This window comes from Coturnix japonica, chromosome 1 (assembly GCF_054131305.1).
Source record: "Coturnix japonica strain WE chromosome 1, WE-NBRP24, whole genome shotgun sequence".
NCBI classification, from domain to species: Eukaryota; Metazoa; Chordata; class Aves; order Galliformes; family Phasianidae; genus Coturnix; species Coturnix japonica.
The window spans coordinates 108,505,612-108,533,363 of record NC_140663.1 but is presented as its reverse complement, the minus strand read 5'-3'; the positions used below and the strand labels follow the sequence as shown (position 1 = coordinate 108,533,363).

The 27,752-nt window shown below is 43.1% G+C and overlaps 2 protein-coding genes across 20 annotated transcripts; one reads left to right on the top strand and one right to left on the bottom strand.

Moving 5' to 3' along the window:
- Positions 1 to 368: 368 nt before the first annotated feature.
- ACOT9 (acyl-CoA thioesterase 9) lies at positions 369 to 20,250 on the bottom strand. Of its 18 annotated transcripts, XM_085530777.1 has the most exons (17): positions 20,165 to 20,250; positions 18,861 to 18,952; positions 17,810 to 17,836; positions 16,434 to 16,484; positions 14,997 to 15,042; positions 11,285 to 11,455; positions 11,154 to 11,191; positions 9,867 to 9,950; positions 9,176 to 9,279; positions 8,491 to 8,564; positions 6,664 to 6,731; positions 5,946 to 6,057; positions 4,780 to 4,870; positions 4,180 to 4,265; positions 3,171 to 3,258; positions 2,840 to 2,990; positions 369 to 2,606 (listed from the first exon to the last, which is right to left on the bottom strand). In XM_085530777.1, exons 6-17 carry the CDS (start codon positions 11,437 to 11,439, stop codon positions 2,548 to 2,550), a joined length of 1,110 nt encoding a protein of 369 aa, XP_085386903.1. In that variant the 5' UTR covers positions 11,440 to 11,455; positions 14,997 to 15,042; positions 16,434 to 16,484; positions 17,810 to 17,836; positions 18,861 to 18,952; positions 20,165 to 20,250; the 3' UTR covers positions 369 to 2,547. The 18 variants fall into 18 exon arrangements, 17 of the variants coding, with proteins under 17 accessions (XP_085386903.1, XP_085386892.1, XP_015740966.1 ...); XR_014940151.1 differs by lacking the exon at positions 16,434 to 16,484 and having other exon boundaries at positions 4,780 to 4,898; XM_085530766.1 differs by lacking the exon at positions 16,434 to 16,484 and having other exon boundaries at positions 17,645 to 17,836.
- Positions 20,251 to 22,724: 2,474 nt separating this feature from the next.
- SAT1 (spermidine/spermine N1-acetyltransferase 1) lies at positions 22,725 to 25,568 on the top strand. 2 transcript variants are annotated; one of them, XM_015885588.3, is made up of 6 exons: positions 22,725 to 22,985; positions 23,183 to 23,234; positions 23,319 to 23,402; positions 24,546 to 24,647; positions 24,757 to 24,797; positions 25,072 to 25,568. In XM_015885588.3, exons 1-6 carry the CDS (start codon positions 22,920 to 22,922, stop codon positions 25,240 to 25,242), a joined length of 516 nt encoding a protein of 171 aa, XP_015741074.1. In that variant the 5' UTR covers positions 22,725 to 22,919; the 3' UTR covers positions 25,243 to 25,568. The 2 variants fall into 2 exon arrangements, with proteins under 2 accessions (XP_015741074.1, XP_015741065.1); XM_015885579.3 differs by having other exon boundaries at positions 23,183 to 23,402.
- Positions 25,569 to 27,752: the final 2,184 nt, after the last annotated feature.

The following is a 27,752-nucleotide window of genomic DNA, read 5'->3' as shown; positions in this document are numbered from 1 at the left end:
GCCTTAAGAGCTGCAGCAGGTTTATGCTGTGTCTTAGCTGCTACAGTACCACAAATATTTGAAGAGGTGCTACCAGAAGCTGTTACGGGAAGGTTGTGTTTTAAACACAGAAAAATAGAGGCACTGCAAACAAAGTGCTTTTTGGGCGCTCAGCCAACTACAGAGTTCTCCTTTTACAGCAGCATTAACGGAGAAGGGCAGGGGGAGGCCATCCAACTCACACAGCACCCCTCCTCCTCTCTGTACTCCATGGAATGACAGCACTGAAACATCTATGTCCTGCCACAGAGCTCCAGACATCTTCAGTTAATAACTTCAGACCAAGTCCAGCAAGGGGTTGCTCATTAAACTCCAATACAAACTTAGCATTAATTACTACAGTAAAATGCTTTTATTCTCAATGCAAGATCTAAAACCAAATGATTTTCATCTCATATGAAAACGCAGAGACATGTATAAATAACGTTCCTTGAATCAAGATTCACTTATCTATTTTCAAAGAGGGTGACAGTGTGGAGTTAGTGTCCCAGACTAAGAATATGCAAGAACAAATTATATTTCTAAATAGCAAAAGATGCATTTTACATGTTTTACATATATATATATATAAACACACAAGTTCTGCATGGCTGTAAGGACATCTCTGTAACTCCTGTGATTGCAGTAAATGGTTTATGTTATCATGAACTATTACATACCCATTCTTTTAAGTATCTTCATTTGTGGATTCCTTTTCTTTCCTGTGCCCAGGGGTGTGATGTGATGCCTCACTTCAGGCTCTGCCATCTCCTCTCCCACCCCCCTCCCAAAGGCTGAATTTAGAAATGATGATAACTTCATATTTAAATAAAACTAAAAGGGCAACAGAGGAACAATTACCATGCAGACACAACCCACGTAGGACCACTGGGTCAATGAGAAAAGCTTGCATATAGTCAGAAACAATAAATGGTCCTGAAACCTCTATCTCCATTTCCTGCATTCCTGCTTATTTCTGAATACCCAGCAGTCACATAGGCAGAGAGGAAGAAAGAAGCTGGGATAGAATTTCGTTCTCTACTTGTCTGGTCAGTTAAGTATATTCAGTTTCCAAAGAATTTTAGAAATAAGGAAAACAGAAAATATAATACATACCCATAGTGACAGAACCATTAAAGAAAATAGCTGATATGTGGCTGAATCAGCAACCAAAGAGAGAAACTGAAGGAACCAGGAACCAGGAGCCTGCTATCTCTGCAGTGCATTAATCCCATCCAGATCAGGTAATAGCCCTGATTCCCCCAGTGGAAAGGTGCCTAGCCTATAAATACAGGCAGCAAATTCTTAGAAAGAAAAGGCAGATGTGTTACATCATTACTGTAATAGTCTCATTACACAAAAAGCAATCAGCTTTAAGAGCCATTAACTTCACACTATCCTTCTAGGATCAAGGAAAGCTGCTCCTCAACATAAATCTTTAAAGCTTTCTTTCTCTGAAATAAAATACTGGTTTAGTTTAATCAGCTTGTTTCATCCACCTGTGCTGTCACGTCACTTTCATCCATCTGCTCAGATTCTCTGGACATCTAATTCTTGCATCATTCAAACACAGCCATTCCCATTTTTGAGGCAGGGAATACAGCCCAAAGTGGGTGCTAAACTCCATCCACGGCTAAATACCAGTATGATACCGATAGCCAACAAGTGCAAGTGGAAAAGATCTTTACAGAACTTCTCTGCCTCCAAACCTAAGAATCCAAAACATTCTGCTCTACAATACTGTTTCCCAGTCTTATCCCTTCTCGCCAATCCAAACTCTACAGGCAGTAAGAAATCATTCGTTCAAGAACTAGCATGCAGTTACAGCAAAGGGAAGAAAAGAGTTCTTTGAAGAGGCTGACAGGGCCAGCTGTGAAAAACCAGACCATCAGAACAGACCATCCACCCATCTCAGAAGAACTCCTCCCACAAGGACAGGAAACCATTGAAACCAGAAGCTGCAACAGACTTGTAAAATGCCAGCTGATGGAAAACACCTGCTTGGACACCATGTACACACTCAGAACTTCTGAGCTGCTGCTGCTGCCCATGCACCTGCGCCCTTCCTCAGAAACAATACCTTAAATCTAATTTACATGCAAATACAAGTCAAATGGCTTGAGCTGTGTGTATCCACTGATTGCAGGTATTTTTCTGAAAGAACTTCTATCCCCTCCCAGAGAAGCACAAAAGGGAGCTACCAAGGGAAAGAAGGCAGATGGGGACAAGACAGCAAGGGGGGGGGGGGGTAACAAGATCTTTCGAAGCAAACAAGAGAAGCCATCTATCTAAAGTTTTCAATTTTGTTTCCTAACAGAACTGATGTGCCAAAGTAGATTGCAACAATTCCTCAGAGCAGAGAATAAAACAAAGCCCATTTATGTGCAAACATATAAATAGCACTGAAAAGGAGCGGGGAGTTGCTTTGCTTCTTTTTAGTACTACAAGCTCACGGCCATAGAGATGGCTCACAGACAGTTCCTTCCAAGGCAGTATGCTGCTACACAACTGACACAGCACTGGTGCCTCTCAGATTTCTTTCATGACTGCAGCAAAGTGTCGCTTCCCATCTAAATACAACATGGACTCTGAAACAAGGTGAAGAAAAGAGAAAAACATGAGAAAATTAGTATCAATATTGGGCAATATTAAGCAAGCTTAAGAGGCAATCCATACCTTCATCAAAGCATAAAATAAATGTGCTTTGTCAAGACACTGTTATATTATTCAAATGCCAATTGTTAATCTAGTAAGATAATTAGTGTTACAACAGAAAGTCTTTTCCACAGTTCTCATGGCAATGCATTATTTGGATACTTGCCTCCATATGTTTTGGGGACAACACGTGGGACCTCATTCTCTGATATAAATGTGAAATGGAAGATGTTGGTTGTGTGGTGCTCTCTGGTATTTGCATCATAAACCTCACTGTGGACTCGGACCTGGATGTAGTTTTTTTCTGTGTAACAGACCTAACAATTAAAACAGGAGTTACAGTTCATACTATATCACCGCCAATGAAAAACTGCAGCAGACTTCATTTTACCAGAGAAAATCATACTCCCTTGAAATATGCTGTTTGTTACCAGTGACTAACAGCGCTAACAAGAGGCGTAAGTTTTTCTACTCTTCAAAGAGAAATCAGCTCCTACCTGTCCAGAAAGCAGCAATAAGGATCCAACCTCAACTGGCCTCTGAAACATGATGTCATCAACCGAGACAATAAAAGGTCTGGAACACCTGAGCAAGAAAAAGGGAAAATTCTTCTCTTTAACAGCCGGTTTAAGAGAAGAATGCTGACCATAGGAAGTGTTAAGAAATCAACCCATCACCCAAGACAGAAGTAAGTAGACAAAATCTCTTGAAAGCATAGAAGTATGCATCCTTTAAGGATATAGTACTGCATTATTGTTGTATCTTACTACTTACACTTGCTAGACAATCTTCATGCCATCTGTCTTGGGTTATGACCTCAGTCTCTAAGCACAACTTGTTACTCAAAATTGTTCAAAACCTATTCCTCTTGTGTGCAGATGCAGGACTTATTTAATAGAAGGTTTATTTAAACATCCAGAAAGAAAACTCCAAAAGTCCATCCCAGTAGCTTAGCAAGATAAAACAAAACAGAAAAACGATGCATTTTCTATCTTCACGTGTTTAAAAACCAAGCTCCAAGGAACAAGATATAAATCTCTGCATGGCACTCTAAGAATCATAGAATCATAGAATAACCCAGGTTGGAAAAGACCTTGAAGATCATCAAGTCCAACCACAGCCTAACCATAGTACCCTAACTCTAACAACCCTCTGCTAAATCTCATCTCTGAGCACCACATCCAAACAGATCTTAAAAACATCCAGGGATGGTGACTCAACCACCTTCCTGGGGAGCCTAGAAAAAAAATGCTGCACACAAATGGTGGAACATCCTATTAGACATGAAGGCCTCTTCTACTCACATCAATAGGTCAATTAGCATTGTTTCCCAATCAGCATTCTGGATTTCATACATAGAGGTGCTCGAGGTCATGTTGGATGGAGTCCTGGGCAGGCTCGGCTGGTGGGGGGCAGCTCTGCCCATGGCAGGAGCTGGGGCTAGGTGTGTTTTAAGGTCCCTTCCAACCTAAGCCATTCTATACATACTGCAAGTCTGCAACTCACCCATAACTGCAAGCAGTTGCCCATCCCAGTTCAAATGCCTTTCTCATTAGGAAGCCCCCAAAGATCCTGTTGAAGATGTTTCTCTCCTGTACGCAGAAAAAAAATAACAAAAATCAAACTGCTATGACACATCTGTTCTTCTTAAAGTGCTGTATTGAACACTGTTCCTCAATTCAACTCCGAGTTTCTGAATGCATGAAGAGCATTACTGAAATACACACATAGAAGTCCGAATGTCCTAGGCAACTTTACTCATCTGACTGGTAACATAAGACAAAAACTCAAGGCTGTCATAAACTGAAAGTCCAACTTAAGTAATTTGCAAATGATTTTCTTTAGACGAAATGGGCAGTCTGGTAGGGAAAAAAAAGAGAATGAAAAACCTCCTATTTTGCAGTGGCAACCCATATCGATATGTTCTATTCTATTCTAAATAATGGATTTTCTTTTCTTTTAGTAGAAAAATGACAAAAACTAAAATCTAAATACACTGCAAGGACCGCAGGACCTAAGCAAACTAATGGATTGAGCAGTCTTAAAAGACAAATCATAATTCAGTAAATAACTATTTTTGTAATTTATTTAAGTTTTTCAAAATACCTGAGGATGGCAAATCTGTAGGCCCTTTAGCTTTGCATCTTCCATCCACACTGAATTGGGTGGCAATATACGACTCCGAAAACTTACTGTCCTATGGATGAGACAACACACTTTACAACCTACATTAACAGAATGCAGAAAGTCAGAAATGCACAAGAAGCAAATGCACACACACACACACACAAACAATAAAATACCACCACCCAGAAATAATATCACTGAAAGCAGCTTCAACTGATCCTGAAGCCTTATCTAAAATGATACTCTTGATTTGTTACTGCATCATAAAGCCTACAGTTCTCATCTTGCAGAAATGCCTGCTCATGTCCAAGCCCATGTAAACCATCAATCTCAACAAGAGAAAGGTACATGAAAGAAAAGTCTCATCTACAAATCATACCATTTTCCAGAAAAGCTCTACATCTCTCATTAAGTCACACCATGAATTAAAAGCACGTAATGAGCTCAAAGAGAAATTCAACATCAAGCATGTAAAGAGTTGGAGCTGTTCAAATCCAGGCAGAATGTGTACAAAATACAGCTGTTAAATTTAATGGAAGCTATGTTTCACAGTGGTAAAGTGCTTTAAAAATGACAATTGCATTTGTGGATAATTTCTTTAACTTCCTAACATCATACAACAGTGCTCTGGTGTTATTGCACATTGTTCTACAATCACATACACTGAATAATTACACAGAAATCTCACTCCAAAAATGTTAGCAGGTATCATACCTTAAATGCACTGCAAGGTTACCTGATCTAAATATGGTCAATTCCTGCCCTGAAAGAGGCTTTTCTATTGAGGCAGAAACTGCACTGCGCAAGTCACACAGCTGTAAAACCATTCAATGCCCTTATTTGGATAATCAAATAAGCTCTTGAGATTATTCATAACAGCTTGCTCAAAAGTTCTCTGCGCTAACCCTTCCATCACCTTGGCACAGCTAACGCTCCTGGAGGATGAAGAACACTTTCAAGAAGCACAGACTGAACATGAAAGTTTGTGCTTGCATTTCCAAGTGGAATGCTTCAGCGTTTAAATGCTGAAATGGGAAAGCAAAATGTATGCCTTTATACCAGACTCCCCAGAAAGAGCCCACTCAAAACATGCATTACTTTTTGTTTGCAAGACTTCCTCTCCCCTCCACCCTTCCCTTCCTTACTTTGTGTCCAGTGTATTAAGGAATATGTCATGAATGACATTTCTTTCTTCTGCCGTGGGAGCCATTTTCAGTAAGGAAGCAGTGCTGAAATCAATCCTCTTCAACTTGTTCACTAAGCAGAAAATATAAGGGTATATTAGAATTCAAAGGGAAAAAAAAACAAAAAAAACCACCAAACCACACACTTGACTTGGCTCTTGAGATTTTAATCTGGAATCAATTGACTTTCCTTTCTTTTTTTCCTCCATTAAACTAAAAACTAGAGGTTCACATTACCAGACTCAAAATGTAGATCTGGATTTTAGGACTGACTGCAATTAAGAAAAGTCAAATAAAAGGAACATGGATGCCCAGACAGAAAAGGAGCTGTGATGTGCTCCAGCAAACCCACCATGGGGACAAGGGGACAACGAACCAAACTCAAAGCTCACATTCCTCTCAGTACTGACATCGAGGTAGCAGTCTGGAAATATAAGCGTGAGGTGCAGAATACACCAGGAGCATCCTTGCCCATCAGTTTAGATAAGGAGTTTCCAAGAAGGAGACAGCAGGCTTTGAAACACTCAGCAATATTGATGCATGAGACAAGACAAAAAATTTGGTTTTAAACAAATTAGGATCATTTGTTAAGATAAGCAGAACTTCTGCAGTTTACTTCATTCCTGCTACTAAATAGGACCCCAGGCAGATTTGCATTCTAGTAGGAAATACGACATACGTTCTCCTTGCTTGAAGATTTTTTCTTCCTCGGGGCTCTCAGGAACAAGTGGATTAACAAAGGCTGGCCTGTGGACAGAGACTTATTTGGTAAGTTACAGACTATAAAAGAGTTTGCCCCGTAAAAACATTTTAAGTGTTCAATTTGTGTTCACAAACATGCTACAAGATTAAAAGATGTACTTCAGATTGCATCACAGAAATGAACTCTATTATTTCATAATATGTCAGCTGCCATCAGAATATCACATTCACCTCAGTCCCAAAGAGCCAGTGAAGTGAGCCAACTACAATCAAGCATAATTAAGAAAAAATAGCCGATGCAGCAATGCTTCTTAAGGAGCTAAAACTGTACCCACAGATTACGTGGAAGATCATTAAAGTATTTGCTGAGTTTCTCAACAGTTTTCCTCAAGAAGTGGTGATCTAGCACAGTCTAAAGCAGGTGAACAAAACTTTAACAGTAACATTCCTTTTGGAATAGAAACAACACAGTGATGTAGCCAGCAAAATTTCTTATAATCTACACATTCCCATGACAGCCTTATCAGCAGCCAAAAGCTGTTTACATGCACACTGCTTATCAAAAAAGATGGTGTGAGGCTGCCTTGAGTCCCAGTTCCTATGTCTGTTAAACTGCACAAATAAATGTACTCTAATTTCGTTTTATAAAGCTTAATTATTTCTTTTCACAAGGCAAGGCAGAGGCTTATTTTCAAGACCCATTCTTCCCTGTAATTTCCACAGTTTGTTTTTTTATGTTTTAAATATTTATACAAATGCTCTGAATAACATGTATTTATACACACACATATACATACACATAGAAACATGCAAATCTGCCAAGCAATTCACCTCCACCCTCCTCAGCCTTTATCTTTTGGCAACAAAAAGCCTGCAGGAGACCTTTCACTTGGAACTGCCTGCTCTTTTCCCTGGTTTGCCATAATGTTGGCTCACACCAGCTCCTGCTCTATCGCACAGCTCAGGACCCCTCTCCTTTAGTTCTCTTGTCAAAGCCCCAAGATGCAAGAGATGCAAGTGTGCTATGGTCCAAAAGCTACACAGCCACATGTGGCACTGTACCCAACACAGCATACTCTGTAGCTTCCTGAAGGGCTTTTATCTCACACTGAACACTTTCTGAACACAGCAGGCTTGTGGTCAGCTGGCTTGAAGAACAGCCACTGAAGTCTGTATGAAGACTTAAGCTACCTGCATAAGCAGGTGCCCAGCATGAGGACCAGAGGCAGTGGACATAAACAGGGGCACAGGAGGTTCCCTCTGAACACCACGCAGCACTTCCACGCTGTGCAGCTGATGGAGCACTGGCACAGGATGCCCAGAGGCTTTGAGGTCTCCTCCCTGGAGATCTTCAAAAGCCACCTGAATGTGGGCCTGTGTCCCTGCTGGGACACAGGTTGGGTCAGTTAGACCCAGAGGGCCCTATCAGCCTCAGCCACTCTGTGATTCTGAACCACTGAGACTCAATCTTTCAGGTTTTTAGGCAAGAAAGCAATTAATTCTAACTATTACTGTATAATACATGTGGGTTTCTGTTTTCATGAGGACAGTCATTCAAACAGAAGAAAATCTGACACAAAAAAGGGACAGAGCACATGGCTAACAGCAATTCCTAGTGTCATCTGACTCCTGAATTCAATGCTCTGAAGCTTGCCCTAGCGAAGTAGCATTTGCCAACAGAATCTATCAACTATACAAGTCATTTATAGCCCACTCTGCACAGCTTCACACATACACAGCTGCCACGTTTCACACTTTCACCACAACAGCAGCCTGTTAAGACTTTCCTCGTCCTACAAATTACCGTTTGTTTTCTGGATCCCTGGCCACCATGACAAAGGTTGCATCTAACACAGGGCTGTAATCACCGTTGTGTAGCTGAGAGAGACAGGAAACAAATATATTTTAAACTCTCAAATCATAAAAGGTTTTTTAATCAATCTGTTCAGCTGACATCACCCATATGGTCACAATTAACTTCCAGTCTGTCACCTAAAACCCCTCACAAGAAGCTAAGCAGAAAAGAACACAAAGCTCCAGTTTCAGGAATGCTGCAACAAAAATATTAAGTGAAGGAATGCTAATTATATGCTATTTGCATCTAGGGAAAAAATATAAATAAAATAAAGTCAACACAGGCATTGTAAAATGACTTACCTTTTATTCTGAGAAATGCCAAAACAACAATGTGTTATCAATACCAAACTGGCACCACTCTCAGCATCAGGATGCAGTGTGTAGCATTATCTTCTACATTGGAGCCACCCATTTTATCTCTATGAGCACACTGTTCTCAAAGTTAATCACAAAATGCTGCTTAAGAAATTTTAATGTACTGAAGAACGATTAGCAACTGAGTACCTTGCAGCACCTGGACCAATGGAAATCACCTTGGTTATTTTAGAAAATGTAATTTAGACTGCTAATGTAACCACCCAGATCTCACTCTTGTGACTGTCGTAGCAGAGAGAGTAGGCACAGGAACCAACCTGCAACATGTGCATCTTCACTTCCATTGAGGTCTTTCCAACCCAAGAAACATTGCCTGTAAACTTGATGTCGCAGTCCGGATATATGACTTTCTTGCACAAATCTACAAGACAAACATTGGAGACTGCTGGAGACGGCTCACTCACAGCTAATAGCAGAAAGACTGTTTTTTCTAGGGTATGTGTTTCTGTGTTGTGTGAGCAGCAACACACATGAAGTCAGAAAAGATAGGAGCTGCAAAGGACAACACTACAGTTTCTGCTTTACCTGTTTTTACTAAAACAAGAAGGAACAGGCATGCGTCTGTCAGACAGATGGCCGACCCATAGAGGGGTTCAGTAGAATGTGACAGGAGTGAGGCCCAGCTCCAGCAGACAAATATTGTTTAACAACAAAGCTAAGAAATGCACATGCTAATATGGAACCAATCACAGAAGCGCAGGAGACATTCAAGTTGTGTTTTTAAAGGAAGGGAAATCTGAAATGCTGAAAAGCATCCACAGAACCCTCTTCTGTTCCTCCCTTCAAGAAAACCCTGAGCGCTCCAAAACTCAAAGCCAAACCTGTATGAAGTGAACTCAAGAGGAGAGGGAAGAAGGTATCCTCAGCAACAACCATGGCAACACAGTAGCTGCTGAGCGAGTAAAATAAACAGACGAAAACATTTGTACTGATCAAATTGCCACTTACTGATCTTATCTACCAGGGCTGTAACTATGGATAAGGGAGATCTCGGCTGCATTTCCTGCTTGGTGTGAGTGTAGCAAATAAGAACTGTGAAGAGACCAAAATGCAGTCAGCTCTTAGTTTTCCAGTTTTTTGTGTGTTTGTTTATTTATTTTTTTTTAACAAGAACTGTAACAAAACTGATCAAAACCATTTTTGTGAAGTGTAATAGGCACCTACAAAACACAGTCTGAAGTATCATACTACAGTAGTGCCCAACGTCCACATTTTCATGTACGTAACTCAGGGGATCACTATAAAATAAATAAATAAATACATACATACATAAAACACAGTAATTTAGCAGCCATATCAGCTAGATGGATATTTACTTACTATAAAGAGGAATTTAAATCAACCTATCGCTCCACTCCTTCCATTCCCACCTCATCTGTTCCCTTTTCCTTGCAGCTGCCTCAGACCTTTCATAACCTTCCCACTGCCTACTTTGATTTCATGGAGGCCGTTCAGGGATACATACTATCTGAGGACTTGTTTTCAAATACTGATTCTTTTAAAGAGGTGCTGATTAGATAAACTATGCCTCACAGGCATGAAGGCACGGTTGGAGGTATTTATCACGCTGTAATATCTGCTAGCCAAATGACTGTTTAACTCAATTAGCTTTGCTCAGAAGAGTATATGCAAGTCAACAGACTCGAAGTAACAATGTTGCAAAGATATTTTTCTTAGTATTCAAGTGATTTTCACTCAGTACAGTTTTCACATTATCTGTTCGTACTTAATGACATAAAAGATCTCTGCCCGTCAAGGAAATTTAAGGTTTTCTTTCCCTATTATTCCCTAATGCCAAGAACTGTTATGCCTGTCAGTCAAGACATCAATACAATTAATAAGAGTCCAAGTGGGATTTATCAGAATCCCACTGCCAAAGACAAAATCTTATAAGTTGATCAGAATAAGCTGCACAGGGACATGGTGGAGTCTCCTTCTCTGCAGATGGTCCAATGCCCCTATGCTTTCTTATGCTTAGGGAACCTGCTTTAGCAGGGGGTTGGGCAGGGTGATCTGCAGAGTCCCCTCCAAACCCTATGACTCTAGGATTTCCTTCTCTTTCAGCATCAGCATCTTGTTTTCTTCTCCCTAAAGAAGGACATCATGTTGATGTGATCCTCTATCTGTGGACACACTGCATTATAACAAGCAGTTATATTACAAAACCATGGCAAGTACTCAAACTCACTCTCTTTTCATTATTAGTGTATTCTTTTCACGGGCTCAAATACACACCTCCTAAGCTGTCAAGATCTTCAAGTATTCTTCCAAACCTGTAAGATACATTTTTTGACAATTAAATAAATGAATCCATAATACATCAAAGTCAACACTTTGCTATAGGTGTAATATACTTGCTTTGTTACCTTACACTATTGTATACATTCAGATACTTCTCTCGTATTTCAGGTTGACTTCCTAGAGGCAGAAGAACTTCCAAGTAGCTATCTTTCATTCTTCTAGGGGGCAGATCTTCCTGCCGTTTTGCCAGTAAAGTATGAAGGGCTTTTCTTTCTTGCATTGCTTGCACATGATCCCTGGCAAGGAAAGAAACACTCTTTGGAGCATACTAGGCAGCTGAGACCCTCACTAACAGATCTCATATAACCAAAAGGAAAACAAGAAATAATTGAACACTATAAGACAAAACAAGCGTGTCTTGAAATGAAAGAGAAAGGCATACAAATCAATTTACAAAGCAAGACTACTGAAGGAAATCTTTAAGTAGTCTTGTCTATCAGTGGCAAGCACATACTTTAGAATAAAGAGATGAACAAAATTGAATCTCCTAGAGAACAATTTAGTTTTAAAAAAAAAAACATAGCTCATGCATAATCAAACCTGTAATGTTTTGTGCCTATTCATGTCTTCCATATCTATTGTATTACAGCTCTTCCTGCCTTTCCAGTTTTAGAGGACTGTCAACTTAGAATCTTTCTCAAGAAGTAAATCAGATGTACTGGTTAGTACTAAGAACTAGGAGAACTAATCTGCCAAGTGCTGCTGTCATCTACAGATGATTTCTTCCCTCTCAGCATCAATTCACACAACATACACTTAACTAGCACAAACACAAAAAAAAAAAGAGAATTAATCTATGTATTTCCCTTTCTATTCAGTTATCTTACAACTAAATCAGAAAGTTGTGAAAAGAAATAATACATAAAAGGGAGAAATAAATCAGAGTTACTTTTCCAGCTCCACCATGTCCAGAGGGGCTGCAAGTCTCACAAGGGAGTACAGCCAGCTTACTCTCGTTTCCTTCCAATCTTCCAAGCTTGTTCCTTGCACAGCTATCTGTGATGCAACAATCTTGCCCATCATATTCTCTTATCTGTTCATCCAAAACATCCTCACCTTAATAGTGCAGCCTAACTGAGTAAAGCAAGTAGTTCACAGCATCCTTTGAATCAACAATAAAGCATTAGAAAACTCAGGGTTAAGCGCACAATATTTCATGTGTAAAGCAAGATGCGTATGCACAACTATTAACTCATTTCACAGTGCGCGAGAAGGCATAAAACACTAACCAAACTTAATGGTAAACTTGTAGTGGATATGTGCCATTCATTCAGTAGCGCATGCTGCATTGCTGTGGTTTGAGTGCCATCCCATTTGAGAAAGTCAATTAAATAAAGAAAAAAGAAAGAAAAAACCTTTTCACCAAAAAGGAAGTTTGTCTTAAGTTTTGGCTTTGGACTAATTTTGAGTACTAGTTATACAATGGGATGATTACTTCTTTGGCTTGGGTTTTTATGTTTGAGGAGAGGGAGAAAGTAGTAATACTCCATGGCCCAAAACAGCAGAAGTTTAGCATAAAATGTCTTTTTTCTATTTATTCTTTAACAAAAAAGAAATGTTTTACCTCATTTGGGCAACACAACTACCACAGACTTCAGAAAAATATAAGATAACAACCAATTCTAAAAATGCTGCTTTCTAAGTTCCACCGCTGCACAGAAATGGAACATACCAGTTGACTAAGAAAAGGTGCAGTGTCCAAGATGATGCATCTTTACGTTTGCTTTTTTTCTTAAAACATTTGTATTTAAATATTCACACTTTCAGTGAAAGGTTTAAGAGAAAGTAATTAGAAGCGATCAAAAAATTGTCTACAAGCACAAGAAAAACAACAACATTTTAACTACATTCTGTTTTCACCAGTGCCTTCTGGGCTCCTCTCAGGTCGGCAGCAGAACTCTTCTTGACTTCAGCTTCACAACGTACTCTTCAATATACAGAAATATCGGACTCGAGGCAATAATATTTTTCAACTGACAATACTTCTACATACTGCAGTATCGGTCATACAGCAATAACATTAAGTTTAAGTAGTAGCTAACTACCTGAAAGGTTCTTCAAAATGACATTATTTGCTTCTGAAATGGCTACATTTTACACTAGACCTCATTACAATTGGTGTAGTCATCCCATTAATCTGGCGTTAGCCTGTACTTCAGAACAATTTCACAGGCCTTCTTACATACACTTCTATGGATTACTTATTCCAACTGACTTCAATAGTGGCTAAATCCTCCGTAATCTAGATCTAGCTTTATGTAGAAACACGTCATACTCATAGTAACAATTACTGTACCATATTAACTATGAGCAAATACATTGTTTTAGCTACATAGGAACAAAAACGGAATCAGTAAATAAGTAAGATGTCTCTTCTTAATAAAGAATGCCACTGATGATCCCACATCACAACCCCATTGAGTTGTTCCCTTGTTCCCTTGGGTTGATCCTCTTTGGTCATTTCATGGTCTAACTCAATGAAGGCACTGGCTGTTCACTCTCCACATGTGCCAACCTTCTGATGGGCCATCATAGAGGTGGAATCTCAAAGTCTACATGATCCACATTCTCTAAACATAATAAGTCTGTCATTCTCCAGCACTCTCAACTATGGGCTCCATGACTGGACTCTGCATGATAGTTAAAGCATACAGCTCCCTGCAAACCACTCATGTTGTATTTTACATGGCACAAGTCTTCTTTCAGACTGAGTGTCAGTGGGGGGAAAAGAAACAATGGAGAATTAGATTTGACCAGAGCCTTGTCAGGCTTTGAATCTCAGACAGTGCTTCATATAGCACGTTTCCTCCTTAGCCATTCTGGGCTGAGGGAAATACTTCTATCAACTTCTCAATCCGTTATCAGGTGACCTACCACAGATTTCGAGCCCCATCACGCTTGGTTATCAGCCCTACCAAATAAAAACCATCCTCCCAGATTCAGGTGTTTCCTTTAGTGTGCCTATAACAGTGTTCAGATGAACCTAGTTAGGATGCCAGGATGTATCAGACACTCCACTGAGGTAAGCCTCTCCATGTTTCCTTATCAGTGCGCTAAGTGTGAAATGAGCTCAGCAAATATAACATCAAGAAAATAAATATGGAACCAGCCAATCTGCAACGAAATTTCCCCTGATTGCTATGCTGATATACTCAGAACTCTTAAGAGCTACAGGATTATAGTAAACTCTAGTTTATAGAGGATAGTAGAGGGGGTGGTAGGCAAGCTGGATAAAGGCAAAACTTAAGATGACGCAAATTAAATGTAAATTAATCTACAGTTAAGTTACAGCAGAGAGAGGAAATGCCTGAGATACTCCCAAATGGAGAGCACAGGCCCCAGGGTGACACTCTTATGTCTGCACAGAAGCTGCCAGACCATTCATGGCACAGCCTGCTTAAAGCAGAACCAACCCAGTTGCCTAAGAATCCAGTGCAGGATAAAGCCACCATGGGGATAACGCACCAACAGATAAAATTGTAACATAATATTTCTAGTATAACTCTAAAGCTTTTAAACTTCCATCAGATTCCAGTTTAACAGGAGAATCTTGTAAGCATCAAGCTCATGCATTTTGTTCCCTTGGTGCAGAAGATCTGCCAGAGAAATCCCAGAAGTTTGTGATTCACAAAGTAACAGCCTACAACTTTGTTTGCATTACTTTGTCATTTCAGTCTTGTTTTCTTCCCATCACCTAGCTGTCCATTTCTAATACCACAACTCTGAGCTCCCACGGGGCCAAGAAATAAAGTAAAATACGTTTAATACACACTGTACCTCCAGTTGGTAGATGCTCCCACTATATCCCTCAATCTGCTTCGCACTGAAACAAAACAAACAAACAAAAAAATCAAAGCAAACCAAGCTTGGTTCTGTGCATGATGAATGTGGGGTTGCTTGGTGCTAAAAAGCACAATCCTCATCCCAGAATAAGAAAATTAAGCAAATTCATGCAAGTAGTAGCCTGAAAAAAGAAAGTTTGGCCAAATCCACCAATGCTGTTAGTAGGTGTATCACAATAATGGGCTGAGTAACATGATTCCGTAGCTTATTTTGTACAACCAACAAAGAATGCATTCTGAGTGTCTGTTAATGCAATCAAATGCCTGCAGTGCTAATTAACAGCCGAATGAATGAGCAGATCAAGACCAGATCACAGAATCCCAATGTGAAAATATTTTAGCCTAAACACAAACAGACAACAAAGATAACACAGATCCGAAAGTCATAAAGGGACCATTAAAAGAATAGTGCAGCTGGAAGACAGAGGGTGAAAAAAGGTTACTTTTAGCTAGATCTACCCATGAAGGGCAAGCAATGACAGCACAGTGGCTGTTGCCAGGAGGACTCTACAGCCTAAATTTCTAGCAGCCTTTAAGAACAGCACTGAGGAGAGCTCTGTAAAATTGCTTACCAAATATTAGCTCTGCCCAAGGCTTTCTTAAATTTCAAGAATAAACCCCTTAAATAGTTCTTCTACTCTTGCATTGGATAGGACTATTAAGTGTGCTAAGGTCCCATCACATCTATGACAATTCTCCGTCACCATTAGGCAGGTGAGTGTATGCTACTTGGAAACACCTGAAAACCAGTAGCAAAAATTCCCAAATTCAGGAAAAAAAAAAGAAATTTAATAATTGGATAGCATGGATTCCTTGGTTACTTACAAAGGTTTTTACAGAAAATAGTTGCTGACTCATCAGGGAGGGGCTATCATAAAAAAGAGGAAAAAAAAAGCCATTCCCAAGGAAACAGAAAGCAGGCTGCTGATGACTCATGAGCTGATTATTTCTATGAGACACCATCAGACCTTGCACACTACAAACTGAATGCCCCAAGGGTTGGACTAGATGATCTCCAGAGGCTCCCTCCGATCCCTACACTTCTGTGAGTATTCACACAGAGCAGCCAGCTGTCCAGTGAACTCTGAAGCTAAGCCCAATTCCCTACAGATTTAAATCACAGAGCCCTCCATTTGTTCCTTACCTGCAGCACCCTCAGCTCCCCTCTGGACATCCCTAGCTTTGTTTTGCTCATCCTCCATTCAAGCACCAGCATGAGTTGTGGTCAGGCCAAAGCTATGCCAGGCTGACAGCCAGCTGCCATACATACAGAGCCCAGGTACGTGCCAACTGCCATCAGGTCACTGGCCAACCTGCAGCACTAGCTCTAGCACCCACATGATCCCTGATTCAAAAGGCAATATCCACAAACCTTCTGGACACACGGTTCGAGATTTGAGCTGGCATCAAACAACAAAGAGTTCTGGAAGAAGAAGGGGACAAGAAGACAGACAAAAAACAGATTACTCAGGCCTCATTTTTGGGGGGGAACCAAGCTAAATATGTTTGAAATGAGTTCAACTACCAATTCCAACAACAAACTGCCCATTAAAAAAAAGGATTGGAAATGGAAGAGTTGATTTTTTTGCGTGTATGTGTTTTTTGGAAGAGGCAGAAGGTTCTGACTTCTTTTTCTTAAGAAGCAGCAGGCTTGCTTGCACAATAAGTACTACTTTCCTGTTACTCACACTCCACCTGTGAAGCTGCCATAGCATGCACTGATTAATATAATGTTAGCAGAAACACTGTTTTAGCTCCTAGAACCCAAAACCACCAATTTCCAATAGTGTGTGGGCTGTGCAGGGATGGAAAGGGAATAAACAGCACTTTCTCTGTCTTGGTTTAGACTAGGTTCATCTTCCTTGTCAGCTTTAGAGAGGTAAAAAGCTCTGAAATATCGTGGGTCCAAACCTGCAAACACGTATATACACTGTTAGTCCCATTTAATACTTCTGATTTCAATTCTAGGCATACATGTGCCAAGCTGAAACCACATCATTTTTGTTTTAACAATAAGAGGATATATTGTAAAGGTGTTTCTAAGACGTTGCCCATCTAAATCTTCACTAGGAGAGTGGTCAGGCCCTGGAACAGGCTGCCCAGGGAGGTTGTGGATGCCCCGTCCTTGGAGGTGTTCAGGATCAGGTTGGACGGGGCCCTGGGCAACCTGATCTAGTAAAGGTGTATGTTTGGTGGCCCTGCCAGGCAGGGGGGTTGGAACTACATGATCCTTGAGGTCCCTTCCAACCCGGGTCATTCTGTGTGATTCTGTGATTCTGTGTAAATCCAGTCCATTTTACAGGCTTATAAGTATGTAGTTCCTCTCTTTTTTCCCTGCTTTTCTAGATGGCAATTATTTTATAATGAAGAATTAAGTAATAAAGAATAAAAATACCCACTGCATCTGAACTGACAGCCTTCTTCACTCAGTCACCTAACAGAAAGCTAAGTAGTGCAGGAACTGCTACGTAAGAGATTTTGTATCCCACAAGGCAGTTAACATTGTGTTATCCATCATGCGATCAGAAACAAGCACAGGTCTAGTACAACAGTCTGGTCACAAAGATGACCAGAGACACTCACTCGTCATGTCCAACAACCTTAAAGAAGGCAAAGGGGGCTTTAAGCAAGTCAGCGGAGAAGAAGTGGTCTTCACTTTTCAAGGATGCTGAAGTAAGGCAAAACAGTAGCTAAGGAAGTTGAGCATTTTAGCAAATATTAAAATATATACGGGTTACCACAACACACCATTATTCACGTGAATGGGTAATTGTCCTGTGGAGTGGAAAACACAGGTTAGGTTAACAATGAAAAAAAAAAACAACGGAAATTACACCCATTAAGGGGTTTACTTAATTACTTTACCTGCTTAAACTCCATTTAATTAGATAGCTCTGAAGTTTAGTAAGCAACTGTACGCAAATTGTCCTTGCTCACGGCCAAGATTTATAGCCAATACCTTTGTGATTTCAGTTGATTTAGCTCTTCCTTTCCAGCTTTATAATTCCTTTATCTACTGGCTACATGTAATATCTGCTTGCATTGTAATCCCAAACAGTTTTTCAGACCACTTATTTCAGCAAATATTTCTCTAACAAATACTGAAGAAAAGGCATCTAACAACCCAAAAACCTTTATCTTCTCTTTAACTGGATAACCCAGGGTTTCTATTCAGAGAGTAAATCAGAAACAGGCAGAAGTCCACAAAGGAATAGTTTGTATGTAGTTTCAGTCCTCTTCCTCCTTCCTATTTCTCAGTATATGGGATAAGAACACAAGGAAACATTTTTAATGCTTCTGAAACAGCAATGCTGTGGTTTATTAGTAGCAGAGCGTTAAAACAATCTTTCCACACAAAGCTCTATTGACAAAGTGCATTTTCACAAGGCAATCATGCTAATCAGATTAATAGGTTTCTCTAACTTCATAAAATTAGCAGTACTGACAACTTCTGTTCTGTAAGACTCATTGTTTCCACTCAGTTCCTGTCTTTTGGCCATTTTACTCGGGTTCCTTAGCACTTTGCTTTATTGCATTGACTTTCTAGCTAGAGTCATTCCTCCAAATAGAACTGCTCGCTCTTCCAAGACTAAAGATCCAGACACCTGTAACTTCAGTCACCTACATATGTTTGTTGCCACGAACCTCCAAAAACATGCAGTCATTTTCTGATGCTTTCTAAACATTTGTAACATAAGAGGCAAGGGTGTGCCCATCCACAATGCACACAAACCATATAAATAAAGTGAGCTGCTGAGAAATGTTTATAAATCTTTCAAAGTACAGGCAACTACTTTACCTTCAGCCATGTCTGGAAGCAATGGCGAGCCATTGGTCCCAGATACCAGTGTTCTAGCCAGAAGAGAAGGAAGTTTCTGCATGGTGTACAACCTATATGGAGGAAATTCAGCGTGATTAGTTTGAAGGCTATGAGAATAATATAAGATTTACTTTGGAATGGCACTGATTAGTTCAGAACCTCCACGCCTTGCTTTTAGTACAATTTTTAGAACCAGATGCAATGCATACAGTAATTCAAGCCAGCCACTACCATCTGCAAACAGGAAGGATGATTCACTGGAGGTGAATGCTGACTGTGACTTTCAGAAGCAGGAGGGAAATCGATTTTTTTATGTGGGTAGATAGTGATAGGACATGGGGGAACGATTTTTAAATAAAAGAGAGAAGATTTAAGTTAGTTGTCAGGGGGAATTTTTCCCTGAGAGGTTGGTGAGGCACTGGCACAGCTGCCCAGAGAAGCTGTGGTGCCCCATCCCCGGAGGCTCAAGGCCAGGTTGGATGGGGCCCTGGGCAGCTGAGCTGGTGGGGGGCAGCCCTGCCCATAGCAGGGATTAGGGCTGGGTGGGTTCTGAGGTCTCCTCCAACCTAAGCCATTCTGTGACTGTATGACAGCCATGACCCTAAATATATGCTTCGCTTGCACGGGGCTGGAATGTGCAGAAGTGTTAGAAGGACTATCCTGAGGCACCTATCACACAGCCTCCAACTCAGTGCCACTCGGCTAACCCTGGTTTTTGTGCTCATGGTTTGGTATGGGCACAACACTTCACAAGCCCAAAGAGCAGGATTATCCCTCAGCTGCTCAACAGAAAGTGACAACCATGAGACCTCTCACAGAACATAACCTACCCTGCAATCCACCCAGCGCTCAAACAGGCAGCACAGCAAACAAGACTGTGGCAACGCAGCACAAAGATAAAGGAATAAAAGCCCTCCGGATAGCACAGGGCACAGGGGCTGCCAGTACCTTACACCGAGGCTGGGCAGCAAAAACCCAAAGCACCAGTGGAGAAATCCGAGCATCTCCGCAGCCCCCCATACACACCGATCAGAGCGGTGCTGATGGTGCAGCCCTCCATAAGGACCATATTAGCTCCATATTAGCTTCAGGGCTAAGCCCCCCTCCCACAGCCCGGCCAGCTGCCCTCAGGTCTCCCCTCAGAGCCCGCAGCCCGCTCCCACATTCCCACACCACAACCGCAGCCGGTGACCGCGCCCAGCCCTGCCGTTAGGGGCCACGGCAGACTGCGGGGTAACGGGGGGAAGGTACGGCCCCTTCTGAGTTGATTTGCCCAGCCTTACCGCCCGCTCAGCATGGTGCTCACCACGTCCACACCGCCGAGACGCGCCTGCCCCAGGCACGCGGTCCTCCAGCACCATAGAGGCGCGGCGGGACAGCGCGGTCCTTCCGCTGGGTGCTCCCGCCCACAGGCAGGAGATGGCGGGCGCTAAAGGCCGGGTGGGATGGGGCTGTGGGGAGCTGAGCTGAGCCCTGACCACGGCTGGGGTTGGGGCTGTGAGATCCCTCCAACCTAAAGCCTCCTGTGGTTCTATGGCTGTGTGTTTACAGAAGCAGCCTTCATCAGGGGAGAAAGCTGAGGCAATCGGGTGCAAATTAAAAGCATGTTATCAGTGCGAGTGTCCAGCTGAGCTTCACAACACTGAATAAAATGTTGGGTCATATCACCATTAAAAGGATACTGGGGAACCAGCAGGACCATTTCCTTTGGGCTGCCACCAGACTGGGCTTCTATCTCTGTGGAGAACATGCCTCATATGCTTGTATTAATACCAGTTACACTATTGATACCAGGAAGCTTACACTCATACCCATCAGAAGTGTAAATAAATAAGCCAGCCAAGCCCTCTGGAAATCATCAGGAACTGAAGTATCAGTTTCTGCTACATCAAGAGTGACATCAGCAACACTGAGAAACCCATTTGGCGGAATGCATCCCTGCCCACAGCAGGGGGGGGGGTGGAACTAGATGATCCTTAGGGTCCCTTCCGACTTACTGGGTGAGTCATTCTGTGATGCTAAGATGACGTGAAACATTCTTAAAGCCTCTTTTTTAAACATGCTTGCCATTACACTGAAAAAAATACCAATGGTAATATATAAGTAAAGAATTACATCACAAGCTCTGAGATATCTTAAGTATGAGTGGGGTTTTCTTATGGGGGGAAGGAAGGTTGATGGGCTGATTTATTCTGTGCTTCTTATTGGCTCATAAAAGATTCTTTTGAGGCTAGGAGTTCTCCAGGTATTTTATTCTTGTGCATTGTGAGTTTGAAATCTAACTCCAATTGGTTCTAACTTCTAAAATCACAGACTCTTCTGACTTGAAAGTGAAAGAAATCAGCCACTTTCTGCTCTTACATAACAGCATTTTCTAATAGCGTGACTTCCTCATTGTGAAATAAGAAACAGCTGAGACAATTCACGTACTCTTTTTGATAGAGACAGTGTTCCCCATTGCTGATCCCAGAGAGATTACATCTAGGAGCTGAAACGATGTCTATTGATGAAATGCATTGTAGTTAGGCTGGACCTGGTTTTGGTAGCTGAGAAGGCTGAGAGGGGATCTCATAACTGTTTATAAATACCTAAAGTGTGAGAGTCATGTTGATGGGGCAAACTCTTTTTGGTAGTGAGCAGCAATAGAACAAGGGGCAATGCAGCTGGAACTCAAAGAGTTCTGTACTAACATGAGGAAGATCACAGAATCACAGAATTGTAGGGGTTGGAAGGGACCTCTAGAGATCATCGAGTCCAACCCCCCTGCCAAAGCAGGCTCCCTACACCACGTCACACAGGTAGGCATCCAGGCGGGTCTTGAATATCTCCAGAGAAGGAGACTCCACCACCTCCCTGGGCAGCCTGTTCCAGTGCTCCGTCACCCTCACTGTAAAGAAGTTCACTTCGTCACTGTGAGGATGATAGAGCCCTGGGACTGGCTGCTCAGAGAGCCTGTGGAGTTTGTTCTCTGGAGAGATTCAAGGCCCCTGTGGATGCCTTCCTGTGCAACCTGCTATAGGGTTGGACTCCATGATCTCCAGAGTTCCCTTCCAACCCCTACAGTTCTGTGATTATGTGATTTTGTGACTGCCACTTCCTGGTTTTTATATGCATCTGTTCTCTGGACAGCTCCATATTTGTTCTAATGGAGGCTAAACTGGATTTAGGGTGAATTTAAGATGTTAGAGCCTTCCAGGGCTCTAAGCATGTGCCAGATGGTTTTCTTGACCAAACCTGGACACCAGAATACACTTCTCCATCCAATCCTTGGGCAGTATCATGTTCCATACTGGTCCCTGTGTCTAAATGAAGGTGAAACTTCAGCATAGGAAGTTCCACATGAATGTGAGAAATAATTTGTTTACAGTGAGGGTGACGGAGCACTGGAACAGGCTGCCCATGGAGGTGGTGGAGTCTCCTTTTCTGGAGATATTCAAGACCCGCCTGGACGCCTACCTGTGTGACGTGGTGTAGGGAGCCTGCTCTGGCAGGGGGGTTGGACTCAATGATCTCTAGAGGTCCCTTCCAACCCCTACAATTCTGTGAACTTCTTAAGCCATGGTGTGCACTGGAAAACGGTGTGAGTGGCACAGCCGCCCCGAGCCTCACATACAGCAGGGGGGGCCTGTCCTGCTGCGCCTCCCGCCTCCGCCAGAGGGCGCCATGGCGGCCGGCAGTCACGAGACACCGGCGGCAGCTGTTGCTGGCAGGGCGAGGCAAGATTCCGGGGAGGGGCGCTACCATTGGCTGGGGGCGAGAGCTGCGGGCACTCCCATTGGCTGTCGTGCGGGGAGAGGCGGAGCGCGGTCATCTATAAATGGAGGCGGAGGATGCGCAGCCGGCGCAGTTGGCGTTGGATCGGGGTTGTTGTCGGGTGGGAGCCGTCTGCTTGCCGAGCGCCGCCGGGACATGCTCGCAGCCTGACTGACCGCAGGTGGCCGCCGCGCCCGGGACACGAATGAAGAAACAGCTGCTCCTCCTGTTCACACACCGGGGACTCGTCAGCCGAGGGGGCCGCAGGGGGAAACGCCGTCGAAAATGGCTTCGTTCAGTATCCGCGCCGCGCGTCCCGAGGACTGCTCAGACCTGCTGCGACTGATCAAGGTGCGGGACGCCAACGTTAGGCCAAGAGGGATGGGGTGGGGGGGGGTGGGATGGGATGGGGGGGGGGGAGAGAAGGAAAGGCGGCCGAACCCGGGGAAGGCGCAAACAGGGCGTTGCGCAAGGCCGAGGGGGGGAGGGAAGGAGGGAGGAGGGGTGATGGGCCCGGGGGAGGCGGCTGACGTGTTGTGCCGTTCCAGGAACTAGCCAAGTACGAGGACATGGAGGATCAAGTGGTGCTAACCGAGAAAGGTAGGCTTGCAGCGACTGCCCGCCCTGCTGCGGCTCGGTGCCGCCGCCCGCATCTGAAGGGTCCCGTTTGTTTTGCTCTCGTAGAGCTGCTGGAGGATGGATTCGGTGAGCACCCGTTCTACCACTGCCTCGTTGCGGAGGTGCCCAAAGAGCAGTGGTCGGCTGAAGGTGAGATATTGCGCCGCTCGTTTGTTCTTTTTACATAAGAGATGCCTTGTGCTTATTGTGACCTACCTGACTTGAGGTTCCAGCGAGGAGTCGGGGCAGGAGGAACAGGCTAAGCTTAAAAATGGCGATAACGTAGAGCCGTGCTGTTGTGAAGTAGTTGCTAACCTCGGAGATGCTGGATGATCAGGTGTAACAATGTACTTAATGCCAAGTAATTAAATGGCTTTTCTTGTTTGACCCTAACTTAACCTTATGTAATCCTGTTGAATCACATGTTTTCTTTAATTTGTCCCCAATCTTCAGGTTACAGTCTCTAGCTTCGCCATGTACATGGCCCTTCTGTGTACATGGATGGGCGGGGAGGTAACTAAAAGATCCGTTACACAATAAAGTAGATGATCATAATATGAGGTAAGGTCTACAGGGACAAGTGCTATTCCCAAACCTTTACCAAAGACACAGTAGATCAGAAGTTATTGCACGCTTCCTTTAGAGTATGTGCAGAGTATGATGGTAGACATTGCGATTTTCAAGGCTTAGATTTGAATATGTTATTGCAGGAAGAGCTGGTTTCTCTTCCCTGTTGAGTGGTGCAGCTGTACTTGAAGCTGCAGTTCTATGTAGCTTGATTTGTTGGTGCTGAATTCAAAACAGCACAATACAATCAGTGTGCACATATGTCAGCGTATCAGAAATGTATCAGAATGTACCAGTTGTCTTTGAGCATGTCTTCTCTCTACTGAGCAATACATTGGAAGATGAACCTTCTGTAGAGCTTTGTAGCTTGTCGGGGTTGCCAAGCAAGGCAGTGTTGGGGCGGTTACCTAGGCCTTGGACTGCTCTGTATTGCTTTGTATTCCAGAAGGGAAGTGCTGATAAATCAGTAGGGTATGTATTAGTAGAAATAAAGCCTTTTTGTTCACTGCTTATTATAACATTGCTCTTGAGCGTTTCAGGGTGTGAAGAGGGCAGTCTTCCGTTAGGTTGATGCCAGTTTATACTGACGTTTCCAGTTGTGCTTCATTCTTATTCTAACCTTATAGCAAACGGCTGCATGTCACTATCTGTATATTTAAATATGCATGTAAGACTTAATGCAAATCGGTAGCTTCAGACCAGCTAAAGCTGCGTGCTTTGTTTCAGGGCACAGCATCGTGGGCTTTGCTATGTATTACTTCACTTACGATCCATGGATTGGGAAGCTGTTGTATCTTGAAGATTTCTATGTGATGGCTGAATACAGAGGTAAGTACTATGGAATCAGACAAGCTGCTTCCTACAGAGCTACTTTAAAATTGAAATTGTCTTGCTGTTTTTTCCTTAAACTGTATATTTTTGTTGCTTTTTCCCTCAGGACTTGGCATTGGATCAGAAATCCTGAAGAATCTGAGTCAGGTATGTCTGAGTGTTAAGTCTAAATGAACAGCACTGGGGATGCATGATGGAGCAGTAGTCTTGATTTTCTGTTAGCTGCAATCAAGTTTCTCCTTGAGCACTACACAGGATTAGCATTGATGAGTTACTAAAAGAGAAATGACAGAGCTCCAGGCAGCCTTAACCACTGCCTAGAGGCTGAACTGAGAGATAAAGTGAACATCATGACTCGGAGCAATCTGCAGCTGGTGCTGCTTAGCATCAGACCCGCTGACCTGTGTTTGCGTTCCTGCAGGTTGCTGTCAAGTGCCGCTGCAGCAGCATGCACTTCCTAGTGGCAGAGTGGAACGAGCCCTCCATCAGGTTCTACAAGAGAAGGGGCGCCTCCGATCTGTCCACTGAAGAGGGCTGGAGGCTCTTCAAAATCGACAAGGAGTATCTGTTGAAGATGGCAACGGAAGAGTAGTGAGAGAAGATTCCAGCAACTAAACTCTTGCAATGAATATACGCGCTCTCTGAATAAACCCCTTCTTGCTTTCTGTGTTGGTAGTGGAATAAAATAGAGTGGATGGTAGTACTGTGCAACCATGGTCATAGAGTAATTGGTACCGTCAGCTGGAGCGGAGGCATCTCAAGTTGAATACGTGCTTGTATCCATCCTTTTACCAGTGTGAACTTGTAATCTTTGTATATGGAAACTTCATTCTTGTAAGTGGCATTCAAATGTGTACAATGTACACACTGGTAGGGTTTGTTTTATTTCCTTTTATAAAATAAATAGTTTTCACTCAATGGCCGTAGTCTGACTCTTAATTCTCATGTGTTGCCTTTTATTTGGGTGATGCCACTTGCGTCACACAAGCACTTTCACAAGCAAAGGGGTGATGTTCTGCAATGGCTGGACATTAGGTTGGATGTTAGGGGGAAGTTCTTCACTAGAAGAGTGGTTAGGCCCTGGAACAGGCTGCCCAGGGAGGTTGTGGATGCCCCGTCCTTGGAGGTGTTCAAGACCAGGTTGGACGGGGCCCTGGGCAACCTGATCTAGTAAAGGTGTATGTTTAGTGGCCCTGCCAGGCAGGGGGGTTGGAACTACATGATCCTTGAGGTCCCTTCCAACCCAGGTCATTCTGTCTTTCTGTGACATCTCCACAGCCTCCACGCAGAGGCTGATTCCTGGTAGAGCAGATTAAGTATGTCTTTAGTTTCAAACTAACAGCTCATTAGATATGTAGGACAGAACTGTTTCAGTGTCCAGCCCTGCTCCTGCAGAACAATGGAGCTATCAAAGCAGCATGGCTGAATGCAACAAGCTTACTAATTAAGTGCTGTAATTAGGAATGTAGACGGCCCAGACACATTTTCAAGCAATTTAGAAGTGTTTCTCATATCTTCCTCATCATCTTCTGCCAGCACAGTCTGGCGTTGTTTATTTTCTAAATGAATGCCCCTGAAGTAGACTCTGAAGGCATCACAGAAAACCAAGGGAGGTGGTGGTAATGGAGAAGACAACCAGCTGCAGCTGTGCTAAACCTTCACACTCAGAGGTTAAGACAGCCTTTGTGATGTGGCTTGTGGTAGGGGCTCTAAAACCAGCCCTTAACAGAGTGATGGTGCGTAGCTCAAGGAAAGAGCAGTTTGGTTATGGTAGCATCATACTGGTTCTCAGCTCCCACTGTTGATAAGACAGGAAGGAAAGGCACAAGACAGGAATGCCCTAAAAGAAGAAACCTTACAAAGTGTCTGAGGGAGCCCAAAATGTTTCAACACCATACACCTGAGTTCAGCTGTGCCCCCGTGCCCTGGCCCAATGCAGCCCCTGGCCCATCGGTCTCTTTGCAGTCTCCCCAGTGGTGTGGAAACCTGCCATCAATCCGCTTGCATGGGCAAGGCTGCTCCAACAGACTCCGGGAACTCTATTTCAGAGAAGAGGATGTAATTATAATAGAAGCATCATGTGCTCTGAAACAAAACAAAACACAGCTAGCGTGTTTGTATCTGCTGTTTAATCTCTGCAATCTCAGAGCAGGCTGCAGTTCTGCCACCCAGGTACAGCTCCTTCCCTGTGCCCTCCCTGCCCCCAAGGCCTGGCTGATCCAAGCTCTGCAGGCAGAAACAACAGACACATGTGACAGCTGAACTGAGCACAGGTACACTTCTTTACATAAAACAGGGCAGGGAGATAACATTCATCTTCACACCGGCGGCGGTGTCAGTTTCATTTTAAGGCTTTCAGATAAAAAAGCCCCAGGGGGTGGTTAACTCATGAGAACGCAAAACAAATACTGGCTGCAGAACTGCCTGTAAGTAAGTTACACAGATTGTTTGCTTGCACTTGGATGTCTGCACGTTTGCACCATTCACCGAGCAGCTGTGAGCTCACTGTGGTTTCCTTCTGAACAAACACACCTCCATTTCCCAAGGCTCTCTTCCTGCTCCCAAGCACAGCCAGAACTGGCAGCAGTGAGGCATGGTCTGTTGCTCATTCCCTGGCACAGGACCATGGTCACAGAACCACAGAAGGGACCCTTAAGGGCAATCTAGTCTAACTCCTCTACATCAAACAAGGATATTTACAGCTCCATCAGGGTGCTCAGAGCCTCACCAAGTACCTGCAGGGACAAGGGCACCCACCACACCTGTGGGCAACCTGTGCCAGTACCTCTCCACTCTTACTGTAAAACACTCCTTATACCCATTCTAAGTCTCTACTCTTTTAGTTTGAAACCATTTCTTCTTGTCCTATCACAACAGTCCTGCTAATGACTGCTTCATCCTTACCACCCCCTCTTTAGATACTGAAAGGCCACTACCAGGTCGTCTCATAGCCTTCTTTTCACAACTGAAGAGCTCCAGCTCTCTCAGCCTGTCCTCGTAGGAGAGGTGTTCCACCCCTTGGATCATTTTGTGACCCTCCCCTGATACACTCCAACAGGTCCATGTCTGTCCTGTACTGAGGATCCCACACCTGGACACAGT

Excerpts from the sequence above, each read along its gene's own strand:
- ACOT9 (XM_015885480.3), bottom strand. Across the intron at positions 15,043-17,809 it reads ACCCATTCACGTGAATAATG|TGCGAAGCAGATTGAGGGAT; the intron begins GTGTGTTGTGGT and ends GTTTTGTTTCAG. Across the intron at positions 9,280-9,866 it reads AGCCCTGGTAGATAAGATCA|ATTTGTGCAAGAAAGTCATA; the intron begins GTAAGTGGCAAT and ends TTTGTCTTGTAG.
- SAT1 (XM_015885579.3), top strand. The coding sequence starts at position 22,920 with ATGGCTTCGTTCAGTATCCGCGCCGCGCGTCCCGAGGACTGCTCAGAC. Across the intron at positions 22,986-23,182 it reads ACCTGCTGCGACTGATCAAG|GAACTAGCCAAGTACGAGGA; the intron begins GTGCGGGACGCC and ends GTGCCGTTCCAG. Across the intron at positions 24,798-25,071 it reads TCCTGAAGAATCTGAGTCAG|GTTGCTGTCAAGTGCCGCTG; the intron begins GTATGTCTGAGT and ends GCGTTCCTGCAG.